Source organism: Pseudophryne corroboree, chromosome 1 (genome assembly GCF_028390025.1).
Source record: "Pseudophryne corroboree isolate aPseCor3 chromosome 1, aPseCor3.hap2, whole genome shotgun sequence".
Taxonomy (NCBI): Eukaryota; Metazoa; Chordata; class Amphibia; order Anura; family Myobatrachidae; genus Pseudophryne; species Pseudophryne corroboree.
Window position 1 is genome coordinate 663,138,386 of NC_086444.1, and position 20,892 is coordinate 663,159,277.

Below are 20,892 nucleotides of genomic sequence, written 5' to 3' on the forward strand. Positions count from 1 at the left end.
AGATACGGGCCCCTTTTTGATTAGAGAAAGCCACCGGGGGCGGGAGTGCGTCCTTAATTTTTTTAGGGGGCATTGTTAGAGGGCTGCAGTAGAAGGAGTAGACGAATGAAACTGGAAGGCCAATGCGTCACAGGCCCTGGAGGCAGAGTAGTATGCTGGTTCCAAACAGAAGCTACTATGTATGCATGAGAACCCCGGGTGGAGGCGTAGAGAGGACAGAGCACATCACATCCCTATTCAAACATTATTACATGCAGAGAGATCTTTGCAGGGTCGGGGAGAAACGACAAATATGAGAGAGGCACAACAAATCCCAGCAAGGGGGTACTCACAGATCCAGTACAGGGGATTCCAGCAGGAATCGGCAGCACTACCACATAATGGAATATACACCCCAAGGGAGATGTAGTAGAAAAAGCTGGAGGAGAGCCACAGGCAGATATCACTGGTCCTGGTCTAGCTCAGGGTTGAGTTTCAGCCTCAGAAGGAGGGGACAGAGCTGCAGAGATGCACAGACTGAAGAATCCAAAATGGGCACTGGCTGTGAATGTCTCCTTCCCAGCTGGAGACAGAGGTGGATCCCAGGCACACAGGAGTAAAAACACAAGGGCCCACGGGTCCTCGGCCTCTGGGAGCCCCCAGAGACCCCAAAGGAGCCTGCAGGGAGAGGTAGGAGCCGTCCTGTGGAGCCACGTCCTGTTTTCCCGGGTCCTGGAAGTCCGGCCCGGGTAGGCTTGAAAATTTAGTCCCCAGCTTCAGGGCAGAAGGTAGGCCGCAATCTGCAGGAGCCTCCAGGAGTGCTCCCCGATTCCGCGGACCTCACCAACCGGCCAGTGCACAGCAGCAGGAGTGGGGGAGAGGGCACCAGGCTGAAAGGAGCAGAGATGGATGTGCAGGGAGGGTGAGAAGTGCCAGAAATCCTGCAGCTCTGCTGAGACACTTCCACTCACAGCAGCAGCTAGGCCACGCCCCCCAGTTTTCGACTTTTTAAGGTCGAATAGTGATTCGACCTATTCAATCCCATCAATTTTTATTCACGTACTATTCGACTTGTCGAATAGTACGTGAATCGGCGGTATAGCTGCCGATTCACGTACTTTTGAGTGAAACGGGGCCAAATTCGACAGGATTTGGTCCCGTTTCCGACCATCTCAGTCCGACATAAAAAAATGTCAGACTGAGATGTGGGACCCAGAGGAGGAGGGGGCCTTGGGGAGACGTGGGACAGCCGCGGGCATACAGGGGAGAGAAGCGCTACAGCACAGCGCTGCAGCAGGAGGTCACGCTTGCTGGAGCTGGGTGGACACTGCCGTGAGGTCTGCTCTCCTCCATCTGCCCGTGGCTGTCCCCGCTGGTCTCCCCACTGCTCTGCCCCCCCTCTCCTCCTATGGGTCCCTCATCTCAATTTGACTTTTTTAAGGTCAAATTGAGATGAGATTGAATAGGGGTTGTCGGATCCGACCCTAATTGAATATTCCCCTTACTCTTTCAGCATGTTATATCTGCCACACCTGCAGTGCACATGGTTTTGCTAACAAATTTGCCGCTGCGATCAAGTCTGAATTATGCCCTTAATTGGTACCTCAGTTAGTCTGATTATACCATCCATACACAAGCATGGATATCTTTAAAACCTGGACTATTAATGTGCCTTGAAAACCAAGTTTAGGAAACCATATTTTAAAGTATTGTCCACCATCAGATTAATTGTATTGTTCTTAGTCATTTCTCACTGACTATCTTGAAATTCATAGAAACTCAACCCTGTGTACTACTGGCTCTAGAACACAGGTTCTCAAACTCGGTCCTCAGGACCCCACACGGTGCATGTTTTGCAGGTCTCCTCACAGAATCACAAGTGACATTATTAGCTCCACCTGTGGACCTTTTAAAATGTGTCAGTGAGTAATTAATACACCTGTGCACCTGCTGGGTTACCTGCAAAACATGCACTGTGTGGGGTCATGAGGACAGAGTTTGAGAACCACTGCTCTAGAACAGAGGTTCTCAAACTAGGTCCTCGGGGGCACACACAGTGCATGTTTTGCAGGTCTCCTCACAGAATCGCAAGTGAAATAATTAGCTCCACCTGTCGACCTTTTAAAATGTGTCAGTGAGTAATTAATACACCTGTGCACCTGCTGGGTTACCTGCAAAACATGCACTGTGTGTGCCCCCGAGGACCGAGTTTGAGAACCTCTGCTCTAGAATAATCACACCAGTTGTTATTAATGTGTGAATAGCTAGTAACATGGCCTGGCACTTGTAATGGTTCACATGAAGACTAGTAGTGAGTAAATATTGGGGTGGTGCCTTGACATGATTTATTAGGTATCCTCAATCCATAGTGCCCCTTACCCAGGAATCTGAAGTGGAATTAAGCCACTGATCCACATACAGTAGTAGATGTGCTTCCACAGCAGTATACTGGTTATGCAGAATGCAAATCAGGCAAACTCTCTGAGAGCTTGGCCTCCTGCGTCTTAGCGAAGCAAACCAGTTTTCCTTTATGCTGTTTTTCACAATGAGCCATGAACTGCAATCTCTACCACTGGCCTCTTCCATCCAGTTATGATGAAGTAACTGGAAGGAATATCCCTGTACTATGTAGGATTACCATTAAACTGGGACACTAATGAATAACTATGGTTCTCCAGATGCCTAAAACATGCTGAAATGCAGGTTTGAAGTCAGTCATCCAAAGAACATGTGTAATTCATGACTGAGTTTAAAAGAATAGTATAGTAAGCATAGTGCTATGGGGCAGATGTATTAAGCCTGGGGAAGTGATAAAGCAGTGATAAGTGGAAGGTGATAACACACCAGTAAATGAGCTCCTAACTGTCATTTTTAAAACCTGTAATGACTGACTTTGACAAATCAGCACCCTTATTCTAGGTGCCCATGTTATCTCATTATTATCATAATACAATGGTAGTATATGTGTAAGTACTAGTGCCACATACTTTTCCAGAAATTCTGCATTGGAGGCATATTTTTTCCAGTCATCCGTAATAGAGTTCTCTTCATGCAACTTGCAGGTTGGAATAGCTGGATGTGGAAAAACAAACAAATATTACAACCAGGTACGATAGAAGGTCAATCCACATTTTGTAAGCAAATGTCATGTTGACCACGATGAACTTCCCTAAGGTAAAGGGCTGTTCCATTTTTAATATAAAGTAAATTGTCTCCCTTCCCATTAAAAGAACTTTATTAAAAATAGAACAATTTCTGTATTTAGCCAGCTCATGCGAGTCTCATATAGCCAGGATTAGTTAAGCAGGCTACATGGATGTACTATAAAATAACCCATGCTATTGTTTTTTCATTTAATGCGTCACTTTAGATCAGAACCTTCAGGTGCCCCCTGTAGCTGTGCCAGCTGTAGATTTGCCCCCCTGTAGTTGTGCCCTCAGTAGATTTGCCACCTGTAATTATGCCCCTTGTAGCTGTGCCCCTGTAGATTTGCCCCCATTAGTTGTGCCCCAGTAGATGAGCCGCCTGTAGATTTGCCCCCTGTAGTTGTGCCCCCCGTAGTTGTGCCCCCAGTAGCTGTGCCCCTGTAGATTTGGCCCCAGTAGTTGTGCCCCTGTAGCTGAGCCCCCTGTAGTTGTGCCCCCTGTAGATTTGCCCCCAGTAGTAGTGCCCCCTGTAGATTTGCCCCCAGTAGATTTGCCCACAGTAGTTGTGCTCCCTGTAGATTTCCCCACAGTAGTAGTGCCCCCTGTAGATTTGCCCCCAGTAGTTGTGCCCCCTGTAGCTTTGCCCCCAGTAGTTGTGCCCCATGGTAGCGCCGCTTACACACACAAAAGAAAAAAAAAGAAAAAAAATAATGCTCACCTGCCACGCTCCTGCTGCTCCGTCTCAGCAGTCCTGTGCAGTCTGGCTGCGGCGCATCTCCACCCGTCTGGCGTCTGACGTCATGATATCAGACGCCCGTGCATCACGGAGCACGGAGGGGTGGAGGGCAGGGAGGGAGAAAGCTGATGCTGCTCAGGCTCGCAGCTGTCAGTGACTTACAGCTGCGAGCTCCTTGCGGCCAGGCGGAGGTTCCGGCGGAGTCGAGCTGCGGCGCCCTGTACTGTCTTGGGTGCCTGGAGCACGAGCACCACCGGAACCACCCTCCCTAAGCCCCAGCATGTTGGGAGGTATGGTATAATACCATGCATAACAAGATGACCGGAGAAACAGTATGTTACAACAGAGAAACTATAAGCAAAGCGGCTTGTTAACATAATGATTAATATAACAATAAGTCCGAAACATAGTATAAGGAAAAGGGGGAACGGTATTATCAACATAGGGAAAATATATTACAGGTAAAGGTAGGGAGAGGACAAAATGGACAAACAAATCATGCAATATGTAGAGGGATGTTGTAAAAGGGAGCAACAGAGAGCTTAGATGTCATCAAGTCTCAACAGAATGGGGACGATAGGCGGCAACAAGAGTACCTCCCAACATGACCCATTCCAGGAGGGACACAATGCTCTGCTTCTGGATTTTTCTCTTAATGTATGATTGCCGGCACCTGTTTTTAGCATGTTAATGGATAGAAAAAGTGTTTCACCACAGGTGAGGGCAATCATACATTAAGAGGGAAGCCCAGGAGCAGAGCATTGCGACCCTGCTGGAGAGGGTCATGTTGGGTGGTATGTAACTGGTAGTTGGGGCAAATTGAACATGTAATTCGTATAGCCGTCTGATTCTTATGATTCCAAATACTGAAGCCAAGTCCCACAGAGCTCAGTAAATGCATCCCGCATGGAGTGGTCATCCTCCATAGACAGAAAATATTTCAGCCAATACTATTGAAATGAGCTATCCATTGTAGTATACTAGAAAAAAATAATCTATTATCGCCTTCAGACATTTCCAATCTAGAAGGACTTTTTCTTGTTTTACAAAATGTAGAATTTAAGTAGACCGGATGATGCATGCTGCCAGCCAATATGCCTACACATCTACAAATCATAAAATAAACTTATCACATAAACAGCCAAAGTGCCTGCAGCAAAAGAAAAACTTAGGACCTGGTCAACATAAAACGGGCCAGCATAAGAATAAATCAGTGCTTTATGCCCATTTTCTCAAGTCGACTGCCGAATCAGTCCCTGTGAGTGGAGTTATCTACAGTTCAGCAGTGGATTCCACATACTCACACTCCCCAACTATGGGGGTCATTCCGAGTTGATTGCTAGATAAAAATGTTCGCAGCGCAGCGATAAAGTGAAAAAACGGCACTTCTGCGCATGCGTATGCGGCGCAATGCGCACGCGCGACGTACTTTCACAACAGCTGATGTAGTTTTACACAAGATCTAGCGTGGCTTTTCATTCGCAATGTCCGCCGCAGAGTGATTGAAAGGAAGGGGGCGTTTCTGGGTGTCAACTGACCGTTTTCAGGGAGTGTTCGGAAAAACGCAGGCGTGCCAGGAAAAACACAGGCGTGGCTGGGAGAATGCAGGGCGTGTTTGTGACGTCAAATCCGGAACTGAACAGTATGAAGTGATTGCAAGCGCTGAGTAGGTCTGGAGCTACTCCGAAACTGCACAATTTATTTTTGTATCCGCTCTGCAATCCTTTTGTTCGCACTTCTGCTAAGCTAAAATATACTCCCAGTGGGAGGCGGAATAGCGTTTGCACGGCTGCTAAAAACTGCTAGCGAGCGATCAACTCGGAATGACCCTCTATGGCAGAATAGAAGCTGCTAACAAAAATAAGTGTGATAGTACACTAGATTCTAAAATAGAGCCAGCTAGGGCCATTGCAATTAAATTCTCTCTACCAGACAAGGAGGCGATTGCAGGTACACAGGTGTCCTCATTCCTCAGTGACACATTCTAAAAGTTCTACAGGTGGAGCTAATTATTTCACTTGTGATTCTGTGAGGAGAGACCTGTAAACCATGAACTGTTTGGGGTCCTGATACAGAGTTTAAGAACCACTGCATTAAAGAAAACAGGAATATTGGGGCAGATGTAATAACCTGGAGAAGGCATAAGGAAGTAATAAATCAGTGATATGTGCAAGGTGATAAAGGCACCAGCCAATCATATCCTAACTGTTAATTTACATATTGGAGCTGATTGGCTGGTGCCTTTATCACCTTGCACAAATCACTGGTTTATCACTTCCTTATGCCTTCTCCAGGTTAATACATCTGCCCCTTAGTACCTACCGGTAATTCCTTTTCTCGTAGTCCGTAGTGGATACTGGGGAATAATAGATTACCATGGGGTATAGATCGGGTACACTAGAGCCAGGCACTTTAAGAAATGTGTGTGCTGGGTCCTCCCCTCTATGCCCCTCCTAGCAGACTCAGTCTAGGAAACTGTGCCCGAGGAGACGGACATACATTGAGAGAAGGATATAACACATAAAGTGGTGAGGTAACGAACCAACACACAATAAAAACAAAGTTAGCAGAGCTAACCAGAACAGAGGAAAGTAACGCTAACTATAGAAGGATAGCAACGCTAACCAAACATGGAACAGGGAAAGCAACAGCAACCCAACCAATAACACAACCAGGTAAGCAGGAAACGAAGCACTGAGACGGGTGCCCAGTATCCACTACGGACTACCAGAAAAGGAATTACCGGTAGGTACTAAAATCCTATTTTCTCTAACATCCTAGTGGATACTGGGGAATAGTGGATTACCATGGAGACGTCCCAAAGCTCCCAGAACAGGTGGGAGAGTGCTGAGACCCCTGCAAAACCGCCTGACCAAACTGAAGATCATCCTTGGCCACGGTGTCGAATCTGTAGAACTTAACGAACGTGTTCACACCAGACCACGTAGTTGCCCGGTACAACTGTAAGGCCGAGACACGCCGGGCAGCAGCCCAGGAATAACCCACTGACCTTGTGGAGTGGGCCTGAACAGAACTCGGCAGCGGCAGAGCTGCCGAAGTATAGGCTTGTTGGATAGTCAATGTGAGCCAACGAGCAATGGACTGCTTGGAGGCAGGGCGACCAATTTTCGTAGCATCATAAAGGACGAAAAGCGACTTCCTGTGTCGAGCAGTCCTTTTGATGTAAATCCTCAAAAGCCCTCTCTACACCCAGAGACTTTGGAGCAATGGAAGTGTCATATAACACAGGAATCACAATTGGTTGATATACATGAAAGGCTGACACCACTTTCAGCAAAAACTGTGGGCGAGTTCTGAGCTCTGGCCTATCCTCATGAAATACCAAGTATGGAACCTTACAGGACAAGGCCCCCAATTACGACACCTGTCGAGCAGAAGTCAAGGCCAGTAACATAACAGTCTTCCACATTAGGTCTTTTAAGTCTACCCTATGTAAGGGTTCAAACCAATCCGACTGAAGAAAGGTCAATACCACATTGAGGTTCCACGGAGCCGTAGGAGGAACAAAGGGTGGCTGAATGTGCAAAACCCACTTTTAGAAAGGTCTGTACTTCAGGAAGTACCGCCAATTGTTTCTGAACCTTGATGGAGCCTAAACGTAGGCCCTTATCCACGCCTGCTTGCAGGAACAGTAGAAAATGGCCCAGACGAAATTCCACAGGGGAACAATTTCTACCCACACACCAAGAAACATATTTCTTCCAAATACGGTGGTAATTTGGAAGTTACCACCCTACGGGCCTGGATCATATTGGAAACCACCTTGGATGGAAGACCCTTCCTGGTTAAAATCTCCCTCTCAACTTCCAGGCACATCTGGGCCAATCCGGGGCAATGAGAATTGCCTGAACTCTTACCTTTTTGAGTCTTTTGAGAACTCTTGGGATGAGTGGAATTTGAGGAAACAGGTATATGAACTGGTAAGTCCATAGCATCAACAGAGCGTCTACCTGTGGGTCCCTCGTTCTGAGCAGTAACGACGGAGCTTCTTGTTGAGACGAGAAACCATCAGGTCTATCTGTGGACAACCCCACTGGTGAACAAGTTGTTGAAACACCTGAGGGTGGAGGCCCCATTCTCCCGGATGGAGGTCGTGCCTGCTTAGGAAGTCCGCTTCCCAGTTGTCCACTCCCGGAATGTAAACGGCTGAGATGGCCCTTGCGTTGGCTTCCGCCCAGAGGAGTATTCTTGACACCTCTCAAATTGCAGCCCTGTTTCTTGTTCCTCCCTGTCGGTTGATGCCGTGGCGTTGTCTGACTTCATCTGAATGACCTGATTCGGAAGGAGGTACGAGGCCTTTACCAGAGCATTGTAAATTGCTCTGAATTCCAGGATGTTGATCGGAAGAGCAGATTCCTGTATCGACCATGTCCCCTTGAACTGTGCCCACTGAGTTACAGCCCCCCATCCCCGGAGGCTGGCATCCGTTGTCAACAGCGAACACAACTGGGTGTTGAAACTCCGACCCTCCACCAGATGGGAGACTTGTAGCCACCACAGCAGAGATATCCGTGCTTTCGTGACAATGTTATCTGCTGATGCATGTGTAGGTGAGATCCCGACCATTTGTCCAACAAATCCATGTGAAATGGTCGCGCATGGATTCTGCCATACTGGATCGCATCGTAGGAGGCCACCATCTTGCCTAACAAGTGAATGCACAGATGAATTGAGACCACATGAGGTTTCAGCACCAAATGGACCATAGACTGAATAGTCAAAGCCTTGTCCATTGGAAGGTAAAACTTCTGAGACACCGTATCCAGGATCATCCCCAGGAACTGAATTCTCTGAGACGGTTCCATGTGAGACTTCTGGAAATTGAGGGGCAGATTTATTAAGCTTGGTGATGTGATAAAGTGGAAGGTGATAAAGGACCAGCTAATCAGATCGTTACTGCCATGTCACAGGCTGGGTTTGAAAAATGACAGTTAGGAGCTGACTGGCTGGTCCTTTATCACCTTTTAGAGATTCCATCTTGAATTTGAAAACTCGAAGATAAGGGTTCTGGGATTTGAGGTTCAAGATCGGTCGTACAGATCCGTCCGGCTTCGGCACCACAAAGAGACTTGAGTAAAACCCTTTGTGTGCAGCTGAGGAGGTACTGGAACAGTAACTCCTGTAGTAAGCAGCTTTTGCACCACCTCCTGTAAGGAAACTCTTGCTACCGGTGAAGCTGGTAAGCCTGACCTGAAGACTCTGAGAGGAGGGAGTTCCTGGAATTCCAGCCGGTATCCTTGGGATTTGAGGTCCCTCACCCAAGGATCCCGGCAGGACTCTGCCCATATATGGGCAAAGTGTTGAAGGCGAGCACCTACCTGAAAGTTGCCTTGCTGCTGGGGCAAATCGTCATGCGGAGGGCTTCGTAGAAGAGGATCCGGAGGTCTGCTCCTCAGGTCCAGCGGCCGCTGGTTTACGGGACTTACCACAAGTTCCTCTAGCAGCACTGGAGGCACCTCTGGCTCTGCCTCTGAATCTGGCCACCTGAAAGGACTGCAGGGAGGGCCAAGGATAGGAACGTCTAGCAGGTGGCGGGGCAGACGGCAGATATGTAAATTTACCTGCAGTTGCCTGAGATATCCACTTGTTCAGTTCTTCTCCAAACAAGGCATCACCTGCAAAAGGAAGGTTCTTAAACCCTTTTTCATAATCAGCATCTGCTGACCATTGTTGCAGCCACAGGGCTCTACGAGCCGATATTGCCATAGCAGTGGTACGGCCATTAATGATACGAAGTTCCTTAACAGCCTCACTCATAAAGTTTGCAGCATCTTGGGTATGTTGTAGTAATGTAACTATCTCCTCCTCCTGAGGTAGTGTAAGCAGCCCTTTCAGAATCTCATCAGACATTTTTACTATGGCTCTGGAAATCCAGCCACATACTATGGTAGGGCGTTGGGCCACACCCTCTGCTGTGTAAACTTATTTAAGAGTGGTTTCAATCTTGCGATCAGCTGAGTCTTTAAGAGAAACAGCCCCAGGTACAGGTAAACAATCTTACGTGATAGCCTGGACACAGAGATATCCACTGTTGGCGGAATTTCCAAGATTTTTCTATCCTCTGTAGGGAAAGGAAATTCATTTAGCACCAGTTTAGGGGTAATAAATTTCTTGTCAGGATTTATCCATACTGCCTTAGCCAGGGAATCTAATTATTTAGAAACCGGGGAGGTTGCAGAGGACTTTGGTTTCACATTAAAAAACAACTCCTCTGTCTGTTCCTCCTCCTTATCTGTGATATTGAGAACCTCTATAATAACATAAATGAGGGCCTCAACTCCTGGGAACAGGGAATTATCCTCGTCCACCTCAGTACCTCCTTCATCAAACTCTGGTAGTTCAGAATCAGAGTCAGATTGCAATAATTGTGGGAGAGTGGGTTTATGAGAGGCCAACAGGGGGGCGGAGGAGCCTGCCTGTGGTCAGCAGCAGCTAACACGAATGTGTCCATGGTTTGTTTCAGGGTCTGTCTCTCTTGTTTAGCGTAGCTAACTCTGAGTTAATACTAGTAATCATAGTTTTAAATGATTCCATCCACTCAGGTTCCTGCACATTACTACCCTGTGAAGGTAGTGACCATTGGGTACACATTAGGGAACCTTGTGAGGAAGGTGTAAACCTAGCCTTGCATAAAGTACACACAGACTTATTTGCAGACATGCTTGAGCAGAAAACACACAGATTAGTATGAAACACAGTGCAGTATTAGTGAGATAGCACACTTATCCCAGACTACCCTGAATGGAGTGACACAGAGAAGATTGGGACCAGCACACAACACCACAGACCGAGCAGTGCCCTGCTGGGTGTCTCTTATGTGCAAATTTCCACACAGCGGTATAACCGCTGACTATGTGCTCCCCCTTTACTATAACCCCCTGGTACTAGATACAATGGTGATTCAGTGGGTCCTGTGGAGGAGCAGTCTCCGATGCAGCTTAGTCAGGGCAGCAGCAGCAGGAAATGGCGCCGTTTAGCCTCTGGTCCCGCTCTCTGGGAAGCCCCGCCCCCATAATGGCGCGCGGTCCCTACAGTTTATTTAATACTGGCTACTCCATTTGTTTATGTAAAAAGAGAGTGCGCAAACCCCCTTTTACCATGATGCCAGTGTGGGTACTCAGTGGGATCCGCGGCACGTAGCCGGGTGATCACTGTCCCTTCATACCGCCATTTTCACCAGGGACCCGCTAACCGGGACCCCGGTGTATCACTCACCGCATTTCTTCGGCATTTGTTAGGGGTGGCGGCATGCTGACGGCGTGGGCTCACACCCAAGGGGTATGAGAACATCACCTCAGGAGCTCAGTGTCCTGTCAGCGGGGTACGAACAATTAACTCTGAGGAAGTTGGTTCGGTCCCCCCCCTCTAAGTTCCACGATGCAGACAGACTGGTTGCCAGTCAGTGCTGTCTGAAAATATCAAACTAAAAGAAATTTCTGAAGAAAACTCTCTGGAGAGCAACAGAATGCACCCGGCTCCATGGGCACATTTTCTAAACTGAGTCTGCTAGGAGGGGCATAGAGGGGAGGAGCCAGCACACACTATTGATTACTTAAAGTGCCAGGCTCCAGTGGACCCGATCTATACTCCATGGTAATCTATTCCCCAGTATCCACTAGGACGTTAGAGAAATAAGAAATACTCCCTCCTCATTGGTATGTAGAAATGACTATACTGATTTCATGCCAAATATTTTGCATAAGTGAATTGGCTGAGCTGTCTTAAATCTAGAATTGACCTTGATGTTTTGACTTACTAGGAAGATTGTGGAGTAAAATCCTGTGACTTTCTGGGCTATATTTATGAAGCAGCAGCTTACAACTTCTCGGCAGGTTTGTGATGTAAATTTAAAGCAGCACTAACAACATGTTTTGCACTTAATGGTAATGTAGCTGTAAACTTTCTTTTAAGACTCGCCGTGAAAGCTGAGTCTTTTAACCACTTGCCTGGCATGGTCACATCACATGCGATCACACCAGCAAGTGCTTTATCTGACCTGGTCGCACAGTATGCGACCAATAAGATAAACAGTGTTTGCAGCTGCAGGGAAGAGATACTTCCCTCCGCCGCCGCTCTCAGAGGGACCAGAAGGTCCCTCTGCCTCCCTGCAACCTCCCCCAGTGGTTGTCATGCTGCCGATCATTGCTGATCAGTCAGCACAGCAGGACCCCCCACCCAGCGGCTGCAGACAATAGCAGCCGCGGGGAAAGTGTAAAGTAACCCCCCCAACCCCCCGTCCACCCCTCCCCCGTGTACCTGGCGGCTGTCCCCGCTGTTAAAAGGAAAATCACAATGTTCTGATGTTCCTGATGGTGCCAACCGATGTTCTGATGTTTGGGGGGAGAAACGATAAAAAAAAGAGACATGGGCACTTTAAGACTTTAAAAGGGGTGTGAACTGGCTCCTCCCTCTATGCCCGTCCTCCAGACTCCAGTTAGATTCTGTGCCCAGAGAGACTGGACACAAAACAGGGGAGCTCTCCTGAGTTTCTCTGAAAAGACTTTATGTTAGGTTTATTATTTTCATGGAGCACTGCTGGCAACAGGCTCCCTGCATCGTGGGACTGAGGGGAGAGAAGCAGAACTACTTCTGTGAGTTCAAAGGCTCTGCTTCTTAGGCTACTGGACACCATTAGCTTCAGAGGGTCTGATCACTTGGTATATCCTAGCTGCTCGTTCCCGGAGCCGCACCGTCGTCCCACACACAGAGCTAGAAGAAAGAAGCCGGGTGAGTAAAAGAAGCAAAGAAGACTTCATACAGACGGCAGAAAACTTCAGTCTTCAGAGGTACCGTGCAGCGGTCGCGCTGCGCGCCATTGCTCCCACACACAAGCGGCACTACAAGGGTGCAGGGCGCAGGGGGGGCGCCCTGGGCAGCAATAAAACCTCCATATCAGGCTGGCACAAGAAATATACAGTGCATAGGCACTGTATACAGACCCTCGCCAGGGTAAAAAAAAGCTAAAAAATAGCGGGGCTGAAGCACGCCATTAAGGGGGCGTGGCTTAGCCCTCACAGCTCTACACAGCGCCATTTTCTCCTCACAGAGACGCTGGCCCTTCCAAAAGCACTGCTGATGATATCACAGTGAAAAACAAGGGGGGGCACAGTGGTTTAGTGTGTTATATGTATAAGAAAAGCACAATATATAAGGAATATGGTGTAATAGAGCAGAAAAACATCTTCTGTGTTTCCCTGACATAAAATAATCAGTGTAATGTCGGTGGGTGGTTAGTACATGTGTGTTGGCATGTCTACGGCTGAGTACTGTCAAAAATTTCTCAGTCGGCACCGCCGACGAATGAAAATACGTATCGACATGTCAGCAGATGTATAGCTTTCACAAGAGAAACCTATATGGGACATACAGACGTGTGTGGGTGACCTTGTCGGCACCAACAAATCTGACTGGGTAAACATTGCATGATACTGTGATGCTTTTCAAAAGGCTATACCTGTATGTATAGATATATATGTATGGTACGGTTGCACAGACGTAGTAATATCTGTGGAGGGTGTATTATTCTTATTAGATATTTCCCTCAGACCCCTCGAGGTCGCAAAAATGTTATTTTGCCCAGTTGCTACTCCCGGATATCGACACGAATTATAATTCTTATGTCGACCATAAAGTTTCCTGATTAGATCCACAAATCAGTGTTCAGTACAAGTTTCACACACATTAAGAATGTATTAACGTCACTAGGTGTATAAGTTGTAACACTGTAGGGGTGCAAGGTGCCTTTTCCTGGGGAATATGGCAGCCCGCAGCAGCTGAGGAACAACACAAGTCCAGTTTCTGGTACAACTGACCCCGGCCAGTTTTATTGAAACAGAAAATAAAACAAACCCCAAAATAAAAATACCTTGCCTGTCCGGCACTAACTAAACATAAGATGTTCCTAACTGTCACTAAACAAAACACAGAGTTCTTCAGTACATACTGTATAGCTTACTTGCATCAGAAAGCGTGTCTCTCACACACAGATCCTGCAGCCTTCCCAGGCAGTCTGCCCATACTAATCAGGTTAGAAGCACTATATCACTCTTACCCAGCTGAAACCCTGATTAGCCCTCTGTGAGGCCAAAGACCCGAACTGGGCCCAATGTCTAGAACTCGCCTTATCTCTCTCTCAGAGCCTTTTCCCAGCTTTTACAGCAAACTGAAAAGGTTCAGACAAAACAAAAAGCATTTTTCCTAGAAGTTAACATTTTCTAAAACATGTAAGACAAGAACCTGGGACAAATATACCTGCCCTCAAACACTATCCCAGTGTTCTTGTCACATATCCCCCTCCCCTGTTTCGACCTAGGGGCCGGAACACTTGTAGCCCCCAAACAGAAGATGCGAGACAATGCATCTGCGTTGGCCAATTGTGTTCCCGGTCTATGTTCGACAGTAAACTTAAAGTCCTGCAACGCTAGAAACCATCTAGTTACACGAGCATTCTTGCCTCTATTTACATACATCCATTTTAAAGGGGCATGGTCTGTCACTAGTCTGAATTGTCTACCCAAGAGGTAATATCTCAAGGTATCTAGTGCCCACTTAATGGCCAAAGCCTCCTTTTCCACAATGGCATACCTTTTTTCATGCTCATTGAGTTTCCTACTCAAATAAATGATAGGGTGTTCGTCCCCATCTCTGGTTTGGGACAGCACAGCACCTATCCCTACCTCTGAGGCATCTGTCTGTACCACAAATTCTTTTGAAAAATCTGGTGTTATCAACACCGGTTGTGAACACAAAGCCACTTTTAATGCTTGGAACGCCTTTTCTGCATCAGGGTTCCATTTCACCACATTTGACTGCTTCCCTTTGGTAAGGTCTGACAACGGCACCGCTGTGGTCGCAAAATTAGGAATAAACCGTCTATAGTACCCAGTAATTCCCAAAAAAGCCCTTACCTGTTTTTTATTCACTGGACGAGGCCAGTTTTGAATAGCATCAACTTTATTCAATTGGGGCCTAATCAGACCTCTGCCTATGGTGAAGCCCAAGTATTTGACCTCCTCCATTGCGAGGCAGCACTTCTTTGGGTTAGCAGTTAACCCTGCCTCTCTGATTGAGTCCAGTACTGCTTGTACTTTAACCAAATGTGACCCCCAGTCTGTACTGTGAATTACCACATCATCCAAATAGGCAGCTGCATATTTTCTATGGGGCCTCAAAATTTTATCCATCGCCCGTTGAAAGGTTGCTGGAGCCCCATGCAACCCAAAGGGTAACATCTTATACTGGTACAGCCCCTCCGGAACCGAAAAGGCTGTTTTTTCTTTGGCGCTATCAGATAAAGGTATTTGCCAGTAACCTTTGGTCAGGTCCAATGTGGTGAGAAACCTGGATGTTCCCAGCCTTTCTACAAGCTCATCCACACGGGGCATGGGGTATGCGTCAAACTTGGACACCTCATTTAACTTACGAAAGTCATTACAGAAGCGTATGCTACCGTCGGGCTTCGGGATGAGCACTATGGGACTGGACCACTCACTGTTAGACTCCTCTATGACTCCAAGTTCTAACATGGTTTTAACTTCCTTAGAAATAGCTTCTCGCTGAGCTTCAGGAATCCTATATGGCTTTAAATGAACCCTGACCCCTGGTTCTGTGACAATGTCATGTTTTATTATGGTCGTTCGGCCAGGCAGCTCTGAAAATACCTCCCTATTTTGGATGAGAAATTCTTTAACCTGATTGTTCTGATCAGCTGATAATGTCTCTGACACCTTCACTGTGGGAAGCAACCGGGGTGAAGACACCGAAGGGCAAGGCTCCGCTGACAGAGACAACCTATCTTTCCAGGGTTTGATTAAGTTAACATGGTAGATCTGTTCGGGTTTTCTCTTTCCCGGCTGGTATACTTTGTAATTAACCTCATTCATTTTTTCCCTAATCTCAAATGGACCCTGCCATTTAGCTAGGAATTTGCTTTCCACAGTGGGTACCAAAACAAGAACTCTATCTCCAGGAGCAAATTCCCGTATCTTGGCACTCCGGTTATAGACCCTCTGTTGAGCACTTTGGGCCTGTTCCATGTGCTCTCTGACAACAGGTACCACGGCTGCAATCCTATCCTGCATTTGTGTTACATGCTCAATAACGCTTCTATAAGGAGTGGGCTGTCCTTCCCACGTCTCTTTGGCAACATCCAACAGCCCTCTGGGGTGTCTACCATACAACAAATCAAATGGAGAAAACCCCGTAGAGGACTGAGGAACTTCTCTGATGGCCATTAACAAGTAGGGCAACAAACAATCCCAGTTTTTCCCATCTCTCTCAACAACCTTTTTTAACATACTTTTTAATGTTTTATTAAACCTTTCCACCAACCCGTCAGTTTGGGGATGGTAGATGGACGTCCTGAGGTGAGTGACCTTAAATAACTTGCACAATTCTTTCATGATCCTTGACATAAATGGAGTACCTTGGTCAGTCAAAATTTCTTTTGGTATTCCCACTCTACTAAATACCTGCACCAGCTCCCTAGCTATCGCCTTGGTTGTGATAGTGCGTAAAGGGACAGCCTCAGGATATCGAGTGGCATAGTCCATAATTACCAGGATATACTGATGGCCCCGAGCAGACTTTAACAAGGGCCCCACGAGATCCATGGCTATTCTGTCAAACGGGACCTCTATAATAGGCATGGGAACTAGTGGGCTCCTGAAATGGGGTCTAGGGGCATGATACTGGCATTCAGGACAGGAAGAACAATATTCAGACACTTCTTTATAAACCCCTGGCCAAAAGAACCTTTGTAAAACTCTTTCAGTGGTTTTTTCTGCCCCTAAATGTCCTGCGGTAACGTGACTATGAGCTAAATCTAGTACCGTTCTCCGATAAGGCTGGGGAACTACCAGCTGTTCCACCACATCCTCACCCCTTTTGACAATGTGGTACAAGAGCTCATTACAGATGGCCATGTGGGGATACGTAACCCTGTCACCTGGTACCACAGGTTCCCCATTAACAATCTTAACATTCTCTCTAGCCTTTATTAAGGTAGGATCCTTTAACTGTTCAGACGCAAACAGATCCTTCTTTACCTCCAGGTCAGGCACGCTTTCAGTTCTAACTACTATGTCTCTGTTCCCGGCAAGAGGGTCCTCACTGGACTCCCCATCTGTCACTTCCCCAGCCAAACTAGCAAAAGGCAAAGGGCCAGAAAGTTCCGAAGACCCACGTACATCCATAAAATCACCGGTATTATCAACTGGCTTTTTACTTCTCACATCTGTTGATAACCGTGATTCCCACAGTTTCCAAAAATGAGGAAAATCCCTCCCTATTATGGCCTCATGCACCAAGGTAGGGACCAGTCCCACTTTAACCATTGCTGACCCACAACAAGTTTCTATATTCACCTAAGCAGTGGCATAATGTTGGGTATCCCCATGTATGCAAGTTACCCCAATAGGTATTTGCTGGACCTTTAAGGGGTTCACTAACCCAGCTTTCACGAGGGTAACTAAACTTCCTGAATCTAGCAAGGCCTCTACCCGGTTACCTTCTAAGAACACATCACACATTTGTTTTTCCAGCTCAGGTGAAGGTACCACAGTACAGGCTAACCTAGCAAAGAAAGACATTCTGCGACATTCAAAGGCAGCATCACATTGCATGGGTTCTTGCGTGACTGGGCAATTGGCAATAACATGACCTGGCATACCACACCTAAAACATTTAACCACACGATTATCAACCCATTTGGGCAGCATAGACCGTTCTAGCCCCATTGGCCTGTTTCCAGGGCCAGTGTTTACAGTCTCTCCAGCCTTGCGTTCTCTTAACCGCCCAGCAACGTTTTCCCACGGAACAGTCTTACCAGTCTTTACTGAAGGGCGCTGTCGAGGATCTATGGGTTGCTGGGTGGTCATCAGTAGTTCCTCTGCTGCCAAATACCTCTCTACCATGTCCACTAATTGGTCAGCAGTACCCGGGTTTCCATGGCTCACCCACTTGCGCAGGACCATGGGCAAAGATCTCAAGTAGCGGTCCATGACGACTCTTTCCACCATCTGGGGACCAGTTAATGTCTCTGGCTGTAGCCATTTTTTTGTTAGCTGAATAAGGTCGTGCATCTGGGAGCGCGGAGGCTTCTCCATGGCGTACAGCCAACGGTGCACCCGTTGTGCTCGTACTGACAGCGTGACTCCCAGGCGGGTCAGGATCTCAGTCTTTAGTTTATCATAGTCCCGAGCCTCAGCAGGGCTTAAATCAAAGTAAGCTTTTTGGGGCTCACCTGACAGGAAAGGTGCCAGCAGACTGGCCCACTGTGCTTTCGGCCAGTTCTCACGCTCGGCAGTCCTTTCAAACGTGGTCAGATAGGCCTCCACATCATCAGCCTCTGTCATTTTCTGCAGGAAGTGACTGGCTCGTATAGAACTAGAGCTGGTTGGAGCACTGACGGCCACATCTCCAACCCGAGCTGCAAGTCTCTGCACCACTTCTGCTAAGGCCTCTCTATCCTGACGCTGTTGCCTGTAAAGTTCATCAACAACTGCCTGCTGTTGTCTCTTATTTTCCTCCATTGCCACCTGCTGTAGTCTCCAATTTTCCTCCATTGCCACCTGCTGCTGTCGGTTGGCCTCCTGCTGAGCCGCTGTAGCTTGCAGCAAGGCTTTAAGCAGATCCTCCATGTCAACAGATTTTTCAGGCGGCTTTGCAGCTGCTTTCACCCAGGACATATATCAAACCCTCAGGGGTGAGTCTCAGTAACTTCACACTGGGCTGTATCTGCATAAACCACCGTTTTCTGCAGGCCTCACAAAGCTGCTGCTTTCACTTATGCGCAGAACGGCCTGCTCGCATTCTCCACCAAGTTGTAACACTGTAGGGGTGCAAGGTGCCTTTTCCTGGGGAATATGGCAGCCCGCAGCAGCTGAGGAACAACACAAGTCCAGTTTCTGGTACAACTGACCCCGGCCAGTTTTATTGAAACAGAAAATAAAACAAACCCCAAAATAAAAATACCTTGCCTGTCCGGCACTAACTAAACATAAGATGTTCCTAACTGTCACTAAACAAAACACAGAGTTCTTCAGTACATACTGTATAGCTTACTTGCATCAGAAAGCGTGTCTCTCACACACAGATCCTGCAGCCTTCCCAGGCAGTCTGCCCATACTAATCAGGTTAGAAGCACTATATCACTCTTACCCAGCTGAAACCCTGATTAGCCCTCTGTGAGGCCAAAGACCCGAACTGGGCCCAATGTCTAGAACTCGCCTTATCTCTCTCTCAGAGCCTTTTCCCAGCTTTTACAGCAAACTGAAAAGGTTCAGACAAAACAAAAAGCATTTTTCCTAGAAGTTAACATTTTCTAAAACATGTAAGACAAGAACCTGGGACAAATATACCTGCCCTCAAACACTATCCCAGTGTTCTTGTCACAATATATATATATATATATATATATATATATATATATATATATATGAGTGATATATATATATATATATACAGTGATATATGTGTATATAAATGGGCAAATTTTTATATATATATAAACTTTATAATGAATGCTGAAGTAAAGTTATTCCTTTTCATGTGCTGGTCGCTCTGTTGAAATACTCTAGGTCAGCCGTGACACAATGGCTTCGAATCCTCACGAGGAGGCCGAGCGTTATTCTTTTCCCGCCGTGGATAGAATAAAGTGAGAGTCAACCCCTGCCCGGCATGGGGTCCTGTCACAGAGGATCTTATACAGGAAGCTAAGTGATATTTTAATTATGTTGATTATACTTGCATTACATGCGCATGGGGGAGTGCTTGTATTCGGAAATGGTCGGTTATTTTGTTATCCGATATAATTACCCAGGGGAGAGATGGGATACTCCTTAAGTTGGGTCATATCTAGAACATGGTAGCATATGGCCAGGGACTCTTGGGTTCGCGGGCCAAGTCCAGGGCGGGCTCGGTTGAGAGGACGTTGTGGATTCACTAAACGGTTGCTACTGCTGACTCTGAGATGAGATGGAGTCTCTTTCCTGGGGAAGTGAAGCCTGGTTTGGTGGTGGCTTTGTGAATATGTTCGCGGCGGATGACACTGGTAAGTCTACTTTCTTGCCCTAGGTTACCTCACTAAGGTGAATGACGCATTCTTGTAGGATGCAGTCATTTCGACCGAATGGATAAGGATTCCTCTTTTCTTTGCAGGAAAAGGAGGGTGAAAGGAGGTAAGAGGTCAGCTACCTTGTTCAGGTTCACAGGAGCAGAATTCATCCTATGTTTCTGCCAGGTCCACCGCAGGACGTTGGGACTATCTTGCAGGAGCCCACACCGGTGGGCATGAACCAGTGAGTTAAGGATAGCATCCCTAGGGGAACATACGGGAGTGGTCCAGGCGTTTCCCCTCAACGATTTTTTTCAAATAGACCTTACAGAGTCTCCTCCGGACAGGGAGGTAGTATGTGACACAATACGAGAGTTGTGTCAGGATCAGGTCATTGTCCGGCTGTCCCGATCACAAAAAAAAAAAAAAAAAAAAAGAAGCTGTTCTTCAAGCTTTTTTGTCTTTCCAAGACCGGACGGTTCGAGCACTTTCGAATCCTATATCCGAAATCTCAAAATTTCTACTCGAGTTCCATGAGGGAATCTCTCATGGCAGATTTCTCCACTGAAAAAGGAGACAGGAGTTCTAATTACGGTTTCTTCTGCATTAGGCTTACATGAGGTTCCGATTCAGGATTGGCATTTCACCAGAGTGATGGCGGTATGAGGGGTTTTTCCTTTGAGGGTAAGGAGTCAGAAGTATTCGGTACTGGTTCGCTCTCCGGATTACGGAGAGATCATGAAGCAAAATGGTAAAAAAAACTTGCATTCTCCCTGACAGTTCTCAGAACTTAGCGGAATACCGGTTGTTCCCTGCGACGTGGGGGTCGGTTTGGCCAATATTATTTCTTCCAGTGGAAAGAGCTCTGAGGATTCAGAGGCTGGTCAGCCCTGCAACAATGTCAATCCATCAATACATTCAGTAACTTGAATGGGGTTGTGGCCTACGAGGCCATT

General features: G+C 47.0%; 1 protein-coding gene across 7 annotated transcripts in view; it reads right to left on the reverse strand.

Moving 5' to 3' along the window:
* The window catches only part of SHOC1 (shortage in chiasmata 1), a 642,525-nt gene that overhangs the window by 550,683 nt on the left and 70,950 nt on the right, over positions 1 to 20,892 (reverse strand). For all 7 annotated transcript variants that reach the window (XM_063914688.1, XM_063914690.1, XM_063914693.1 and 4 more), the window contains exon 4: positions 2,967 to 3,051. In XM_063914688.1, coding sequence (XP_063770758.1) covers positions 2,967 to 3,051 — 85 coding nt within the window. The remainder of the gene's footprint in view (positions 1 to 2,966; positions 3,052 to 20,892) is intronic.